The sequence below is a fragment of the Parus major genome, chromosome 13 (assembly GCF_001522545.3).
Source record: "Parus major isolate Abel chromosome 13, Parus_major1.1, whole genome shotgun sequence".
Classification (NCBI taxonomy): Eukaryota; Metazoa; Chordata; class Aves; order Passeriformes; family Paridae; genus Parus; species Parus major.
Window position 1 is genome coordinate 10,299,147 of NC_031782.1, and position 15,135 is coordinate 10,314,281.

At 39.7% G+C, this 15,135-nt stretch overlaps 1 protein-coding gene across 10 annotated transcripts in view; it reads right to left on the bottom strand.

Annotated features, from left to right (window-relative positions):
- The window catches only part of RAPGEF6 (Rap guanine nucleotide exchange factor 6), a 119,828-nt gene extending 104,737 nt beyond the window's left edge, over nt 1-15,091 (bottom strand). For 5 of the 10 annotated variants that reach the window (XM_015641795.3, XM_015641788.3, XM_015641782.3 and 2 more), the window contains exon 1: nt 14,930-15,090. In XM_015641795.3, coding sequence (XP_015497281.1) covers nt 14,930-14,998 — 69 coding nt within the window. In that variant the 5' untranslated portion in view covers nt 14,999-15,090. Of the gene's footprint in view, nt 1-11,642; nt 11,729-14,929 lie in introns of those variants that run through there. The other 5 variants (XM_015641794.3, XM_033517607.1, XM_015641791.3 and 2 more) reach the window with 3 other exon arrangements.
- Between the last annotated feature and the right edge of the window lie 44 nt (nt 15,092-15,135).

A 15,135-nucleotide genomic window follows, 5' to 3' on the forward strand; every position in this document is an offset into this window, starting at 1 on the left:
GTTTGAAATCAAATTAAATAAATGTGAGAGGTACAGATACCTGTGCACTTTCCTAGTCATTACACTGATCACTGATGCATAATGTTACAAAGGGAATAGTTCTAATTAAGAAAATTAACAAACTTCTACATTAGGAGGAACAACAAAACAAGCATTCTGTTAAGAGACTGAATCAACCGTAAGATAATATTCTTAGTCAGGCATTTCTAGCTCCAAATCCTGCAGCCTACCTACCAGGTAACCCAGCTTCACAAAGTGCAATAAACTTCAGGATTAAACATCCACAGAATTACAGACAAGTTGTCTCTTCCACCTCCATACTAAATTAAACAGGTACTAATTGATAACACATGAGACATGGGCTCCTTCAGCTGGGCTGCAGTATATGAGATTATATGGAAACCTCTTCTCCAATGAGCCATTCAATCCTGAGGCAGAGCAAAAATTCCAGAGGTTACAACCAGCTTTAACTACAAAACCAAAACAAGCCAATTCTATCACCTGTCTCATTCCTAGGAAACCATGATCAACACAATTTGTAATGCACCACACCAGAGATTCCTCCAACCTCTTGCTCTTCCAGTGTTAGCCAAACACAGCCTCTGTGGAAGTACAATAAACCTACCTTTAAACAAATGAAGGGTCTTACCTTCAAAGACTTCTGTTTTAAGACACCGAGACTATCATTATTTACTGAAGATGAAAAAACAAAACCCAACTAATTTAAACTTAATCTGAGCAAAGTTGGATTTACAAGCAGCAATGAAATGCCTTCCTTTAATACTCCAACTTTTGACTCATCAGCTCACATTAAAAGAGAGGATCCACATAGTGTGATGAAAGGCAATGTCTGGACACAGCAGCAGAATGCTGCAATAAATACTAAACCACCACGATTTCTGGACAGTCTGGCCTATGACTAGTCATGGAAAACACACAAGATTGCAGTCCCCACAACTGCAGGAGAAACAGAAGGATCTAGTATTGCAGCTCAGACATTTTACATAATTACACTGAAAATTAAGACACCTCTGTTGTGTGTTTTCTTGAAAAGCTGTGCATTCAGTGTCTCAGTCCCACACTCAGGCAGCTGGTCCACTGCTGTACTCACCAAGTACACTCATTCCAAGCGTTGGAAGGAAGACCCATTATCTAAGGCTTCTCACTTTATTACATTAGCATTCACAGCTGTGAAAGTTATGGAATTATATTTTAGATAAAAATACATTTAATAAAAACATTTGATTAGAGTCAAACTAGAGCTTAGGAAAAATCAAAGCAACATTACTGTTCACCATCCTAAACACTGAAGTCCACGACTCCAGGTTTTACAGAACCAGATTTGCAGCACTTGAGAGACCCTAACTTAGGACAAGAAAAATTCTCAGTTTTTCTTAAAAACATGGCTGTACTCAGCTCTGATAGCTTATGAAGCACGTGTTAACTACAGGTCTACACTCCATAATCGCCTTCTACCTAAAGTGAACAGAAGGGAAAAAAAATACAAGAAAGTTTCTCTCGAGTTGTGGACTTCAGGAAATGTACTCCAATGGCTCAGGAATCAGGCTGAAATGGTGGGCCAGATAGTAAGAGATATTTTCTAATGATCATATCAGCTTTTAATCCCTGTACCAATTGCAAATCAGTTTGGAAGAACCAGAACAAGACAACTTTGACAAGCATCTTGGAAGAGACCTATAATGGCATCTATAGAGGAGTTTGCTGAAGGAAGCCTTCCCATCCAACACAAGGGAAGGAGTAAATGTGTTTGACAGAAGGTCAGCTGTCTGACACAGGACTGCCGGTATCCTTCCTACTTAAAATGGGAAACAGGAACAGAAACTTCTGCAACAGCTGGAAAGAACAATTTAACTCAGCCAAATCAAAACAGCCTACTGGAGGTTGGACAATGTTACAAAAAACCCTGAAAATGCAGGATCAAGTAAATCAGATTTAAGTAGAACCACCTCCCCACAGTATCAAGTGGCCATTGGCATGCCAACCCTTTATGCCAAGAGCATCATAAAGCTCCCAAAACTGAAGTGCAACAAAAGCAGTACCATCATCTTTCAATACTAAACCCATGATACAGTTTACAATGACAGACCTCACTCCTCAGCTCCTTCAAGTAACTGCCAAAGTGAAAAACATTACAACAGCTCTGGAACTCTCTCGATAGGAATTCATATTTTGCCAAAAGGCCAAACTGTATGTGCCTGCAATGTAACACATCACTACAAATTCCTTCCCTCCAGACCAATAGGACCACCATTGGAGGCTTATTAATGATCAGTCTTTGAAGGACTGACTGCTTAAATGTCAATGCTCTAATCAGGCAAAAAAAGATTACAAAGAGAGAATCCCTTACAGCAGTTATTTTTGTTCCATTTGTCAAGAATTTGCTACAGTCTTGACATGCTAAAAGCTAACCAACAATTAGCAGACATAAGGAACCTTGAGAAAATAGATACAGAATGTTAACTAATTTGTGCATGCTTTGCTGAACTCAGGATATTTCCAAAATGCTCCACTGAAATCCTCAGAAGAGGAAGAAGGGTGTACCACAGTACCATCAAACAAATGAAAATCCTCTATATTTTAAGCCTGAAGCCACTGAAACAAGACCTCCAAATTTTAGAAACAGCTTGTCTGGCAATACCAACATGAGCAAATTTCTTCTATGGCAATATCAGGCCTCTTACAAAGAACGGCATGAGAGCTCTGAACAGACTTTATCAAGCTAATCTCAATACACTCCTCAATGAAAACTCATTTTTGCACATCCTGGCAAAGTGTTTTGCACTTCCCTGCCAACTGGAAGTTCACCTGGAATGGTCCTGTGAAACATGCAGCTTCTTTGGCAGTGACAAAACCACCACAAGCCATCTTTTAATGCCAAGGGATTTGTTTCCATCTGAAGACTGCCTGCATTTTACACTCTTGGGATGGGAGCATCAGCCATTGCACACCAGGGTTAGTAGACAGAGCCATGGAGTCGACAGCAGCAGTGTGTGATCAGTGCTCTCAGCAGCACAGCAGAGATATCAGAGAGCTGATTAAAACTGTTTGGCTTCCTCCCTGCCACTCCTCAGAAGCGGGGCTGCCCACAAGTGGACAAAATCTGGGCACAGGCACCTAAGATTTTCCTCAGAGCAGACATTCACACAAGTTCTGGAAGGCTACTCTCTTACTATCTATTTTCACTGTAGACAAATATCCAGCTCTCCTTACACAACGTGAAACAAGAAATGGTTTTGTTAAAATAAACATTACAGATTAACACTCTGAAGCTTATACAAAATAAGTTTGGGTATACTACCTGAAGAGATTTTCTTTTGAAAATCTTTTTCTTTTAAGAGTTATCTTTTTATTCACTACAATGTTTTGCAGCTTTAATACTGTTTCTACGAGAAATTTAACACCTACCCATCTTGACTGCTTATCCTCCACCCTTTTCCATTTCTGGAGAACAAAAGCAGAAAAGAAATGTGGTTTTTTTCCATTTGGCACTTTTCTGAATGCCAAGTATACTTGCAGTTCTCTCCCACCTCCTTCCACACCCTTTTCTGGCCCTTTTTCATTATTCTATCTCCAAGAAGTTCCTATTGCAAGGTCAGTAACAAGGCACTAGGCTCATATTCTAGGACAGAATAAGCACTGTGAAACATACCTTCACTATCTAACTAGTCCCTGAAATAAGTTTTTTTAATTCAGATACTACAATAAGAAATAAATTGGTAGAAAAATATTACATTACATATTTGAACTTTAATTCATAAGCTAAAACTTTTAGTTAAATTATCACTCCACAGACAAAACTAAAGAAAGTATATACTAAAGGAAGTAAGTTCCAGTAAAAAAATCTTACAACTTCACCATAATTTCTGGTTTTACTCTCAAGGCTGTCACAGCTGTCACTAAAATGAAAAAACAGTTTTTCAGGAACAGCAGAAGCAAGGACAGGAAAAGTAATCTTGGAACAGTAACATTTCACAAGGTCCTTGGAAGATCACTGGGAACAGCTACCCTAATACACACTAACTCCACTTGCTCCTTTTGCAGGATTTATATGAAGCAGAAGTCATACCACCCTCTTGAAAGAACCAAACCAATCTTATCTTGGAAAGTCACAGATATGTGACACACAAACCTGTGCCCAGCCTCCCGTGTTTGCAAGCTGGGGAACACAGAGGAAACGCTGCAGGTGGTTTTTTTCCATTTGGAAATTGGGAAAAAAAAACAAAAAACAAAAAACCCAACAGAACAAACCTGCCTGGTGGAACCAGCTGTGGCTCACAAGGTCCCCACAGCTTTTCCAGAATACTGTCTTCTGTCACAGCAATGGCCAGACATTTGAGTCATTTTTCAGCCCCCAAAAAGCTAAATTTACCATCACCCTACCATCACAGCTTAGAGAATTAGGCCTTGAAATATCTGATCAATACTAACATATGACCTAGATGACAATCACATCTGCTGAGCCCTAAATCTGGCATTTAGTATGAAGATTATCATTAAACCAGCTGCTGTGATCTCTGGTTTTTAGTTACAGTTATTTTGGCCAATAGCTTGAAAAATATCTCTAAATGCTAGATGTGTAAGTTTCTAGCATGCTCTGAACCACACAGTGAAAACAGTGAGTCTGTTTTACAGTCACCTCTCCAACACAACAATAAAATCAATAAATAAAAAGAACAGAAAGGATATGCACTCCTCTCAGGACATCCTAACATCCCCCGAAAGCTTCAACACAGACAGGAGCTGCACACCAAACACCAGATACATGAGCATCAGTAGCAGACACCAAATTTTCTGAACAAGATGAAGGAAAAGAGATGGAAATTTTGAAGAAGACTTTGTGCTTTGAGAACAACTTCACAGGCAGATTAGGAACTTGATGTATTCTAGGAATGTTTGGTTAAATATTCTTACGTACACTCACACCAGATTCTCAGATTCCTTCAACCAACCAGCACCAAATCATCAGGCACAATGCTAATGAAATCTGTGCTTGAGAATCACACTGTATTAGGATTTTAAGAGCAGAAAAAGCTTAAAAAAAAAACCAACAAAAAAGCAGCAAGAAGAGTTCAAGCCACACCTGAACAACAGTGTTTTCAGACAAAGCTGTTCCTACACATACCAGACTCTGGACGAATTAAAGAATGACACAAAGTTCTTGTCCCAGGTAACTAGTGATAGGATGAGAGAAAATGACCTCAAGCAGTACCAGAGGATGTTTACCTTGGATAGCAAGTAAACTTTTTTTATGGAAAGAGCTGTCAAGCATGGGAACAGACTGCTCAGGGTGGTGCAAGAGTTGCCATCCCTGGAAGCTTTCAAAAAGACTGTGGATAAGGCGCCCAAAGACATGGATTAATGGTGAACATGGTGGTGGTGCTTGGTTGATGGTTGGACTTGATCTTAGAGGTCTTTTAGAACCTTAATGATTCTGTGATTCTGTAAAAGTACTTAAGAGCATTTCCTTTAGGCTGAGGATCGCTCTCCCAGAGGGAAGACACTGATGTCTGCCATCAGTGATCAGGGAAAGTTCTTCCCCCACACCTTAGAGCACAATTCCTGCAAGTACCCTCTGACCTATCTCGAAGAACCACCAATACACACAGAGATCACAATCATCATCCTTCCTCTCATACAAGAGTCATACATATAAGAGTGCCTTAGATTAGAATTTCCCTTAAAATCCTTATTGTACATATATCCTGGAGAAAAGACATCTAAAAATTACATACACAAGGTGTGCAGCAGGAATCCATCCACACATAAACACACACATAGACCAGTCATGGAAATAAAGAGACACTGACATCCAAAGTACAAAGTCAAAATGTTTTGTTACCACTTGTGCTGTGGATCTACTTCATTCAGATGAATCCCAATCTGCAAAGGCAAGTTAGATCAGGCAACAGTCTCTTTTTTTTTGTGTAACTACACACAGTAGATACTGCATAACCATTACACTTAAGTATTATGTTCAGATTCAACAATTCCATCATGAGTTAGACATAAGAAATACTGGAAGCCACCAGCTGTGCTTATCAGTCCCACTCATCCTTGGGGTGGTCCTGTGCAGGGACAGAAATTGGGTTCAGTGATTCCTGTGGATCCCTTCCAACTCAGGATATTTTTGATTCTAATACAATTCCTCCAGCTCCCGAAGGCTAACTTGCAGCTCTTTCTCAGCTAGACCCAACTGCACTCACATTTCTCCATGTAAACTGGACTAGCAACGGGAATAGGTGCGCCCTCATGTTTGAAAAGCTGAGCCAATGCTTTAAGATATTCACTCAGTCACTTGTATCCCATAACAGAACCACATTCCTGCTCACCGCTTCATTTCAATGAATCAGAATTGGAAATTATATGCAGGAGACAAACAAGAATGGTGGAACAGCTTTTTACCTTGTCATGTCTAACTCAGTGACTCACTACACACAAACCCACAACTTTCTGCAAACAATGCCAGTACACATGAGCCATTGTCCACAGGGTTATTAGTGCACTGTAATTTCATCTTCTCTTTAATACACCCATGTTCTGGGGAGCAGACTTTACACTGGATGAAAGAATTTTCCTTAGTCACGGCCCAAGAGCAGAGTGAAACATGTAGGAATAAAGGACCAGCACAGAAAACTTAGAATAACCCTTCCAATTCTGCGCAGAGGACCAAACAGCATCACTTGTCACAGACACAAAACATCTGTACACTTTTGCTCTTACAAGGCGAGGCACTGGAACATGAATGCCCCATCCCTGGAAGTGTTCAAGGCCAGGTTGGACAGGGCTTGAAGCAACCTGGTCTAGTGGAAGATGTCCCTGTCCATGGCAGAGGGCTGGAAAAGGATGGTTTTTGGATTTTCCAATCCAAACAATTGTGTGATTAAGTGACAAAGAGCTGAGAGACTCCACCTATGCAAGGTATCAGTACCAGCACAAGGAGAGGCTAAAGCCTGCCAACATTCTTCCCAGAGGGTGCCAAGATGTTTGGCTTAGAGACACAGCTCGACTTGACCACTAAAAACAAAAACCCCAGGGTCTGCCCATACCAGACAAACAAGCAGCAATAGTCCCAAGGACCCACCATAGACACATATTTTAAGAAGGTATTTCAGAAACCAACATGACCCCAATCAGAATCAACAACACTGCTCCAAGACAGTTACAGGGACACTTACAGGAGCAATGCCCACAACTTTACACTGCAATGATGGAAGCACCAAATACTCTTTTAACCAATGAAGAAGGCCTGATCATCCCTCAGCTGCCAGGGAGATCAGATACCACAAAATCACAGCTATTGGACAGAACAATTGTATGTGTGTTCCACCTACATTAGGTGATAAACAATGAATATTCAGTCTAATTTACTTCTCAGAGCTTTTATAAAAAGTTTACTTTCTTTAGCATTTTGTTTTTTCTGGGTTTGGTTTTGACTTCCTTTTCTTTAAACAGCTGTGGTTCACAATGATCTTCCAAAAATAATTTAAAAACTACATACACCTACTCCAAGGCAACTTAAACATCACAATGTTTCCCTGTCTCCATCATAGTTTCAATCCTCTCACTCCTGCCCAGATTTTCCTTTACAGAAGAGTGCTCAACCTCCTTACCCACAAAACAGGTTAATATGGACACAAACTCTAAAAATCAAAAAACTTACCCATCCCAAAATATTCATGCTGATTTACTCTACCTGTTTAACATTACATTTTTTTGAACAAGGAAACTCTGTTAGACAGACTTTAAATTGAAGAAAAATCTATTTGTCAATAGTCACTTCAGTAAAACCAGTAAACGTAGTCGAAGCTAAAACAGTGCCCTGAAACCTGATTTATTTCATTCAAACCACAAATCTATATCTGACTGAAGTCAGCAGGCTTTACTGATAAGAAAGCTGGAAAAAAATCCTTATTTCTGAGAACTACAGGCAAAACCTCCTTGCAGGTATTCCAACCAGACAATAGCTGCAGAACAGCCAAACCACATCCCTCTGAGAACAAGGTACCTTGTCCAACCAAGGCTTAACACACTGCTATTTGTGTCTCTGAGACACAAATAATCCAAAGCCTAATATGACAACACCTTCAGGCTTGCTGATGAAAGCACAACAACAAACTCCACAAAATGTTCAAAAACAGGCAAAAAAACCACTCCCAAGATAGATATTGAAGTCCATATAGCTGAATATTTACATGTATTAACATTTGTTAAAACTGGTAATGTTCCAGTATTGTATTTTGGTTCATTTAAAAAAGCAGATGGATGTTATTTTTTATGTTCAACTAATTTAGGGCTGATTTCAGCTTCAGAAAGTGTATTGTACTTAAGGTTCCAAGTAGCAATAATCTGAATTATTTGGATACTGATATATGACAGGCTGTTGAGTACCTCTAGCCAAGAATTCAGCTGTATGCCACAAGCACAGAATTGTGTCCACATAGCAATGAAAACATAAAGTAAACAAACACCACTGATTTTTAAGTAAGACTTTGTGAATTCAAAGTCAATCCCGGGATCAGTCACAGATTAAATCACAGATTTAATCACAGATTAAAGATGCTAATTGAGGTTAATTTCAATTATTCAGAGAAGAGATTTGACCCTGCCCAGTCTTGGGATGGGGGACACCACATTTTACCTGCACTGGTTTCCTAGGGATGTTTAGGAAGACTGAACAACTACTGCCAATGTGCACCAATTTGGAATAAAAGATAAAATGTGTCTGTCAAAGAACATCACACTTGATCACCTCAGAAAAATAGGCACATACACAAAGTTTATGAAAATTAATTATCAAGCAGAATTTACTGAGGTAATACAAGAGTTTGCATGCTTGGCTTTTTTATTACTGGAAAATCACAGGCCTAATTGGGATGAAGATTCATGATACTACACTGTTTAGAAACAAAGTAAGAGACAACTACTCATCTAAAGCACAAAACAAAATAGAGGAAAATCTAAGCACTAAAAACTTCCTAACTCATCAAGCTGGCAGCTGAAGAGATGCCATCCCCAAAGCTTTGAGGCTTGTTGGACAATCCTCCAGGATTGTCAATGCTGTATTTACCATAAGCTTAAATACATTAATTTAATGAGCAGCTGGGAAAAAATATGTGGTTTGTTTCACCTTCAACTGACAGCTATGTGGCAGGGAAGCACAGGAGGAAGAGAGAAGGTTTATGACTGTTTCATTAAAAGTAATAAGAATTTCAAGTTCATTAACACAGAAACTATAGCCTGCTTGTGAACAAGGCTCAATCTTAAGAGCTGGCAGCAACCACCATTGATACTCAGTGTGCCACTCCTCACGTACCTCTGTTCTGAACTTTGGTTTTAGTAGATGGCTATAAAAAAGCTTTACAACACATTTTATTTAAAGAGACTAATCTAATATTTAGGAAAACATCACAAGTCTAGATTTTTCCTAGTCCTACCAAGATGCTGATGGAATATGATGTCAAATAAATGCATGCACTCCCAAGTCCTTCTCTAAAGTTGCAGTTAGTCAACATTTTTGTCCATGAAACAGTTTTTGTGCACTTGACTTTTTTCAATCATACTGAACATAAATAAAAATTTAACTGCTGCCTTCACAGAACTACTTATAAATTATTCATAATACAAGGTTTTATGTTTTTCTAACTGTAAAAGATAATTGTTGCCCTGTGAGTGCAGAAAGGCAATCTGCACAGAGTACACAAGGACCCAGGAAGGAATTCATCAGCAGTAAATTGCAGGCTCATCAGTACCTGCTCCTATCACTTCGCTTATCACCAGTGGTAACTAATTTTACCATTTTAAAGGTCTCTTCCAGCTGCCCAGCACAGTCACATGCCAAGATTAGCCCAAATCTCTGCATGGTGAGGGATTAAAGTTATGTAGCACTGGTCAGTGCATCTTTGATCAATGTTTTAGGAGGTTCTCCGGCAAAGACCCCAAAGCAGAAAGACACAGAACTATCTCAAGGATTTTACCATAGTTGGCTGCTGCTCATCTTCAGTTTGAACTCCAGAATTGTTAACTGCATAACAAAGTCGTAAAAAGTGTCACTTATAAAGGAATAGATCACTAAAAATTGGGAATCAAAGTGTAAGACAGACATTCGGTACTAGAAAATTATAGGAGTTGTCATGTGTCTGTCACTGCTTTGTCCCTGTTTTAGAGGCCCACATACTAACAGTAAGGTTTTTTTTTTAATAGGAACCATCATCTGCAACTTCATTTAACACAAATTTCTTTTGGTTTCACAGTAACTGCAAGCATGTCCACTTTTGTGGTGAATTCACAATTCTAATTACTTTCAATGGCTATCCAAAACCAACACACTTGACACAGTTACATTCCTAAAAGCTCACCCCAGATTCTAGGAACCATAGATTTCTACAATGATTAATCCTGCTTCACCTACTGAGTTTACAGAAAATTATTAAAAGGATGAAAAAAAAACATTTCAAAATAGCAGTTATTTCTGGAAACAAGAAGCAGATGTTCTCCTCTGTTTGGCTCAGCTGTGCTAGAATACAAGACTGCCTTTGTTATGCTGTCAGCAATAATTTATTTTATTTATTACAGCTATTTCACAATGCCTATCAATGTACTATTTGTGCATGATTTACATTCATGCAGATCTATCTCTCTATATCTAAGCCATCAAGAAGCATCACATACACGCTCCAAACAGCAGACACTGTCATGACACAATTCTGCAAATTAGGTTTTTTCCTCCTTCCACTGTATTAATAAAAAGGGAACAGGAAGAGAAGGAATTAGTATTGCCAAATGAAGTCAAATTAACATGAATCAAGAATTACTGCAAGAAGACAAAGTTAGGAAAATACAAGAGCTCAGAGTATAAAAACAAACTCCAACTCTTTGAAGTCAAATAAAAGCAAAGCTTTCTGAACCACGAAAGTAAACACTGTCTAGAACAAAGTCATGAAGGACTAAAAAGATACTATATTGGGAAAAGGTTCCATTAAAAATGGAAGAAAGCATGCTCATGGGAGGGGAAGAAAAGGCAAGACAAAGAAAAAGGAGCACAATCATTTGCTGTTTGGCCCTATCAACCATTGAGACCTTATCTGTGGCAGCATGAACAACTCCCCTAAAGACCAATATCAGAGCCTTTGTATGGATCTGATAAGGAATTCTGTGCCTCAGAAAAAAATTAAATCTTTAATGAGAGCACACACATAGTAACATAACCCTTCATCCTTCCCTCATACTGCTTTGAACTAAAGATTTTCTCCTATTAAAATATTCCCAAACTACTAATTTAATATCCCCACCTGTAATAAAAAACAGCTAAAAAAGCGTACAGTAAATCCCATATTCCCAAGCAAAAAACTGGAGGATCTGCATGTGTAAATACTCACAGATTTACCACCACACAGACATCTGCATAACCCTGGGAGAAAAATGCAGATACTAAAATATTAAACAAGTGTAAGAAATCCTACTTAAATATAGGTATGATTTTTTTTCTTTTAACTGATTAAGTAACCAATTACTCCAGAGTTTCCTCCTTCTGACAAGACAGAAGGGATGATTTGTTAGGATAATCTGTTACCAAAACTAATATTTGAGAGAAGCCTCACAAATTCTGCACTTTCAGGCCATACCTGAGAGACAGGTACACAGATTTCCAGTGTCAATCCAAGGTCACAGGCCATCAATGAACCAGCAAGGCAGACATTTGGCTAAATGGGACTCACACAAATCCTGGAGCAGTATCTGCTACATACATGGCCATCACTCCACTAGGACACATTCTGGAACCCTTTCCACAGGAGAAGTCACTTGCATCACATATGTATGAACAGTATGCACCTGCAATGATGCACCAAAGGAAAGGAAAGGGAGAAAAATATTTCCCAGCCTTTGGCAGCTCCAAAAAGGATTCCAAAGAGAGTAACACAACAGCAATTACATAAAAATGTAAGCATCATTAAATTTTTGCTACAGCCCCTACAAATTCACCAAAATAATTCCCACTGGCAAAATAAATTGAAGATTGTAACACATGAAGTATTTGAACAACAACTAAAAAAAAATTCAAGTGTGTACATGCCTAATATGCATAACTTATACACTTTAACAATTAACAAACATTGGAATGTTACCACAACACTGAAAACTTGCCCTAGCACAGATTTTTCCAAACAAAACTATTTGTAGTATCAAGAACTAACACATTTACTTGAGCAAGACTGTGAGCTAAATTTCAAAATAATTTATAAAATTTTTTGAACACCTCCCTCCTTACTTTTGTAGGTCTTAGAAATTAAAATATTCTGTCAAGCAAAATACATACAATCAAAATCATACAGATAATTGTGCTACTTGTAAGCAAAATCTGGCATGTGGAGTGTTTAGATGTATCTTTCCAGAGGTTGCACAGATGACAGGAATGAAGTACCAGACCATGCTACTAATCAGCACAGCCCCAACCCTATAATTTGTAATAAATACCCAGGTAAATTGTTCACATAAACTGCAGGATCAGAAATAGAGATGGGGGCAGAAAGGGACTGAAAGCAATTGAAACTCTTGGGGATGAGCAGCTTTGGCTTATCATAAAATCCCAATCATGGCTTGGGGAATTTCAGGGGGTTTATGTACAAAAACACAGTCAAAGTGCACAAGTAGCCCCGTGCAGCTGATTTTGTGTGGGTGGAACTGATGATACCTTCCCACCAGAGTAGGAGGGGAGAAATGAAGCCACACTTTTGTATCTGTACAACTGAATACTTCAAGACAGGAGTCACCACATGGTTCATCCTGTGCAGGCACATCTGAAATGTGGGTCTGATCCTAATGGCTGTACTAAACAGGTTTCAGCTTCCCTGCCCCAAGTCTTGCAGCCTACAGAGGAAACAGGACAAGTCAGGATGTTGAAAATAAATAAATTAATAACTAAATAAACAGATGAATAAATAAATAACATTGCAATTATTTTTTCCAGTTCACTTACTACCCTATATCTATCTGTCCTTACATCCATAAACATAAGTCTGAAAAATCTGTCAGTATGTCTGTAACAGGAGATTCCATGCTTTGTACCTGAGCAGGTAGCACAAATCCAGACTGGGGACCCCCAGGTAAACCCTGCTATTAAATCAGGGAAAAGCTTCTTCTAAACGTATGTAAACAAAAGTGATTTGACTGTAATTATCTACTCAACAACAAGGAGCAAGAACTGAGGACCCAATCCTGCCAAGTTTTAAGTACATGTTTAATCACAAGTAGTCTCACTGGGGCAGTGTCTCTAAAAGCCTGCCAAAACAGGGCCAAATTAACAAGGGAATTTAGATTTATTTTTTTTTTAATCATTTTAGAAATACTATTATTTAGATTAGCAAAGATTAGGTATTTTTTCCACACAATTAAGATACCTTGGCAAATTTAAACCTCCACACAATAGTCTTGTCACTCTCAATGGAAACCTACACAAATGCATGTAAACCCACAAGGAGTCATTGTGATATCTGACAGTTTAACACTACAAGGTTAAGCAAAACAATTATTTTAAGGCTGTTTTATCCAAAACAAGGTGAAAACCATAAGGAATTCCATGACAGCTGCTGGGGGAGAAATTGGGGATGCCTAAAAAAAAGAGAACAAAAAGCCCTACACAGCCCCAGATGTTGGTACAAGCAGGAGCAGTGGTGAGCAGAGGTTCTGGGCCAGGCCACATTACCTGTTCCCCAAAGTCCAAGCCATGACGAGCCAGCAAGGAATGCCAACTCATGAATGAGACTTCTGTGATGAACCCAGTTGCCCAACACTCCAAGCCACATTAGCAAAGGAATTTACCAACTGAAGAGAAAGAAAGGTCTGAAGCAAGAGGGGAGAGCTAGAAGGAAGGAAAAAAGAATGGACACTGAGACTACCTCATCATTAATTCAGAGACACAAGGAGGAATGTGCTGGATATCCCAAAGCAAATAACCACTGGGACTGAACATGTGTATTTCACTCACTCGGCTGACTTGAAAGGGAAGTAGGGACTCTGTCCTGGTAGGATGAACTCCAGAGCAGCCTCTGAGCAGCTCTTTCAGTAGCCCTGCCATAATTAACTTATAAGGAAGACCGGGCAAAGACATTCTGCTCTCCATGAAGTACCAAAGAAGAACTGATGCTTCCCAGTCTCCAAGAGAAAAACTCAAAAGTGTATCACTTTATAGCACTAATTCTTGAGCACATAAAAAAAGAAAAGAAATTACAAACAAGGAAAACAAAAACAGGAAGGCAAAGAGTAAATAAGCAAACATACTCCGATCAGACCTTCAACAACTGCAAAATATATCAAACTTATTTCATGATTAAGTTAATGCTCCATGACATTACCATTCCCAAAAATACATGGCTGATTACAGACTAGCTTGTGGGGAAGGGACAGAGAAGGCACTTAATTGGAAAATGCGTTTTATTGTAACTTACCAGCCTCAAATATTTCTACACTCCCACTCACTGCAGAAACATCTTTATGAAGTCTGGGAAGCATAATTAGCTTGGTTTTGTTTAAATCTGCATCACTGTACAGGTAAGCAAATCCTTTCAGCTCCCTAACTTTTCCCCTAAGTTTTGCATCACTGATATATGCATCGTTTTACTTTACGGTGATCTGCTTCTTGTTATTTTTCTTTCAATAGCAGGACCGAAATACTTCATGAAGCGCCTTGTGCCTGTACCCAGCGTGTTAGTGGGCGTTTAAACCACGGCTGGTCCTGAGCGGGCCAGCTTTGGAGAGAAATAAATAAATAACCGAGCTCCAGACAGAAGTCTGTGCGCCAGCCCGGTCTGTGTGCGCACCGCGGACCCCGCGCTGTCGGAACACGGATTTACGCAAGGGAAAAGTGAGAAAGTAAATAAAAAGACCCGTTGGACAGGAACCGGAGCCGCCTTACCTCCGGAGTGCGCTCCGCGGGCTTCTTCCGCAGCGCCTGTTTGATCCTGGGCTCCACCGGAGCGCTCATCCTCCAGCCCTGCGCCCCCCGCCCAGCGGCGCCTCGGAGCGCTTGGCGGGGCGCTGCCGCAGGGCGCGCCGCGATCGCACCGCCGCGGCCCGCTGGGGCTCCTACCCGGGCTCCGCTGCCCTCCGGGCCCACGGGGG